Raw genomic sequence first — 3,487 nt, forward strand, 5'->3', positions numbered from 1 at the left:
TACTATCTTTATTTTATATTGTTTCAATTTTTATGCACCTCTAAGGTCAACAGTTAATGACCTTAACAACAAACGTTTTCCTAGAATCAGTTCCAGTTCTCCAAATACAGTGTCCCCTTATGTAGTCCTGTTTTATACAGCTACTAAATAATCCCAGAGTTACCCAAATTCACAATCATGTACCCTGTGTCTTAAATCAGTCACATGTGCATCAACAGTTTTGTGTAAGCCTCAATTTCTAATATAGAACATTTCTTACATGCTTTACCTGTGTTACTTTGGATCACTATACAAGGAGTTACTTTTTATCAATTTTGCATGACTCAACTTTCAAACAGCAAAAAAAGAAGGAAAAAAACCCAGTGTTTTGCAGAAGGCTGGACCCCGCTGCATATCTTATGTGGAAGGTAAGCCCGACTCCCATCCACACATATATATCTCAGTTCTAAGACTGTGCAACAGATTATTCACACTTGTAATCCTTCAGAAAGGAATCTGTTTTAGCATACATGAGCTATGGTAAAGAGTTGCAAAGCACAAATTGCAGCTATTTTTTTTTTCCAGAGAGTTATCAGCTGCAAAAATATTTATATAACGTCGATGGATAAGTAACACTACAATACTCGATTAACAAACTAGCAAGAGCTGTCATTTTTGGATAGTGAAGTGTTGCTTTTATTCACTTAACTGTATGAAATTAAAAAGACTGTGGCAAACTACAGGTAGCTTTTCATCAGTCTTACCAGCTCTTTAAAATGATAGCTGTCAGTTTCAGATGAATTATCAGAGCTTGCACATTTCTTGGACAACTCTGACGTCCAAGTACGAGTGTAGAAGATAAGAAAACTGGCTAGGACTACAACTTTAAATATTTAACTTTGCAGTGTATCTATTTAGTATTGAAAAATTGTGCTGCGAAGTATTCTTAGCAACATACAATTATCACAAATAAGAGTAGTACTGTAAGAAATAAAAACTGGCAGTCTTTCCAAAGGCATTCCATGAATCCAGTGATTCAGAACACTGTCACTGTAACCAAATGCAAAATAAATAAATAAATAAAATAATAATAAATGCATCATGTCTAAGCTGTGTAATATCACAGTAGTGCTATAGCCAAACAGAATGGTGGCTTGGTGGTTAAAATATCTTCCATAACTCCAGGGTCTGGGGTTCAGTCCTTACCTCTAGTTACACAATTTGTGTGGAATCTTGTGGCTGTAGGTTGTGTCTGAGTTCTCTGGGCACACAGCTTTCCTCCCAGAAGCATATTTGATTGACATCTCAAACAGATGCCAACATGCATGATATGTACTTAATGAGGGTGAGAGTGAGTGACTTGTATTTACCATGCTGTGCCTTGGCTAAAAACTGATCTGAGAAAGCATTTAATAGGTACATAAACTTTTTTTCCTGCAGTGCAGTCTATTAGGTGAAAAGCAATGCCAATATTTTGTAAGTTATCCTCATCATAACCATTTGGGGCAATATTATTTAAAAGTGCAATAAAAACAGTGATTCTAATGCATTAAAAAAGCAAAGAGTGTAAACGTGTACATTATATATTATTTCAGTTTCAGGACAATTTTTTCCACTAAACCTTCAATACATAATGAAGTAGTACTACTTTTTTGTAGTTCTGCCATTTACCCATGCCCCTTGGCACTGTGGGTAGGCAGACCCAACAGTACCTGTTTTGGAGGTATGTCCCTATTTTCAAGCTTGATTTACCCCCCCCCCCCCCCCCCCTCACATGATGCATCTATTTTTGGAGGTGCACACCTATTTTCAGAATCGCTTTGCCCCTTCACATGCTTTTTGGAGAGGTTTGGTACACAGGAAACCAGACTACATAACCTGTATATACCGTTAATTTAAAGCAAAATGGCAACATGTTATATCTGCCTTATTCAGAAGCAAAAATAAATTAATGTGAAGTAGATGTTTGCAAAAAATCATTCAATGCATACAGATTTTACACCGTTTTCGATAATATCGTCTTGTAGACATTTTAAAACTGAGTGTGCCAAAAATTATGCAATGTTTCTATTTTATCACTCTCTGTTTCTAAACTTGTGTTTCTAAGTAGTATCCCACAATTATGCTGGAAGCTGTAAAGGGTATGTGCTATTTAGTAGCCATACTTAAAGCTAATTAGATGTCCAGTTTGGGCTGAATTTACATACTTCCAACCCCCTTTGGACTTAACTTACACTGCCTGCAGGTTGAAAGGTGCAGACTACTCTGTGACCTCTACATGTTCATTAAAAACAGGACAGTGCATAATTCCAGTAAAAACAGCACTATTTGTGGGACCAGTACACCAGCAGGCATGTTGATTAAAGCGGATATTTAAACTGGTTTCAAAAAGGAACACTGGGGCATTCTGACATACTAACAGCAGGAGTACTAACAAACGCGACCCGTTGCTATTACATTACAGCCGCGATGACGTTCGATGATGAATATTAAAATGCCGAAGGAACTAGGTCCCCGAAGCCCCTGACAAGTAAACACTGCAACTCTATGTCGCTTGACCGCCTGCTGTCATTGGAGTGACGGACGTCACCAGCAACATATAGTTCCATCTGTGTTAAACGACAAGTACTTTATGTATTACTGTTTTATTTTGCACGTTGGCGGCTTTACAGCGGGACTGTAGCCATGTTACACTCGCATATGTGACTGCTGTACTATTGTTTGACGGATTTCTTCAGACATCGACAACTTTTTAACATTACACCTGACCAAGGCGTAAAAAGCAAAAACCTATACTACCTCATATGTTGCTGTATGTGAACCAAACAACCTTACATTTGTTCATTACGCTGCACAGACACTCACGCACATTATCATATTCGCAAATCACTTCATCTCAGTTCAACAAAATTAAGACCAACAGCCTGCCGGCCATCACAGTTTAATACACATATATTTTTGTTACCTGCCGGGTGGTTATAGAATGGTCTCATTTTAGCCGGAAGAAGTAATTCAATTTTATCGAGAGCTCTGAGATATGACGCTCTAAGTCCTACAGCTGCCATTCTGTGAAGTTGATGAAGCAGATGACAAAACTAGATTTATGAAGAAAAAGTGCAAAGTGTACGCAACTGTCACTGTCCTAAGTAAGAAGGTGCCCTTCCAATGTTTTCTTTCTTTCTTTTTTTAATCAACCGGTAGGTGGCTGCACATAAACACAGGAACTATACAACAAGACTTAAAGAAAAGGATAAAATGTGACAAAAGCCGCAGTAGCGTGTTGCTTTACACACCTATGGCTATCGTTTCCTTGTATTTGATTGGATACTGTTTTGACAGCTCGTTTTATGATTGTTTCATTGAGCTGTCAATCGTTTTCTAAGGCGGAATTTGGACGCAGTCTAGTCCGGCATGTGACACACTCCCATTTTCATTGGTTACGAGATAATTCCAAACTTTTTTCATTGATTATTGTGGTAAAGGTCGTTATGTACTGTTTAAGCAGGTG

At 37.9% G+C, this 3,487-nt stretch overlaps 1 protein-coding gene across 1 annotated transcript in view; it reads right to left on the reverse strand.

Moving 5' to 3' along the window:
- LOC122802652 (mitochondrial pyruvate carrier 2-like) overlaps positions 1-3,273 on the reverse strand; it is a 656,608-nt gene extending 653,335 nt beyond the window's left edge. The window contains exon 1 of the mRNA XM_044072357.1: positions 2,945-3,273. Within this exon, the coding sequence (XP_043928292.1) occupies positions 2,945-3,044 (100 nt within the window). The 5' untranslated portion in view covers positions 3,045-3,273. The remainder of the gene's footprint in view (positions 1-2,944) is intronic.
- Between the last annotated feature and the right edge of the window lie 214 nt (positions 3,274-3,487).

Source organism: Protopterus annectens, chromosome 5.part0, assembly GCF_019279795.1.
Source record: "Protopterus annectens isolate FY-2018-M chromosome 5.part0, PAN1.0, whole genome shotgun sequence".
Taxonomy (NCBI): domain Eukaryota; kingdom Metazoa; phylum Chordata; order Ceratodontiformes; family Protopteridae; genus Protopterus; species Protopterus annectens.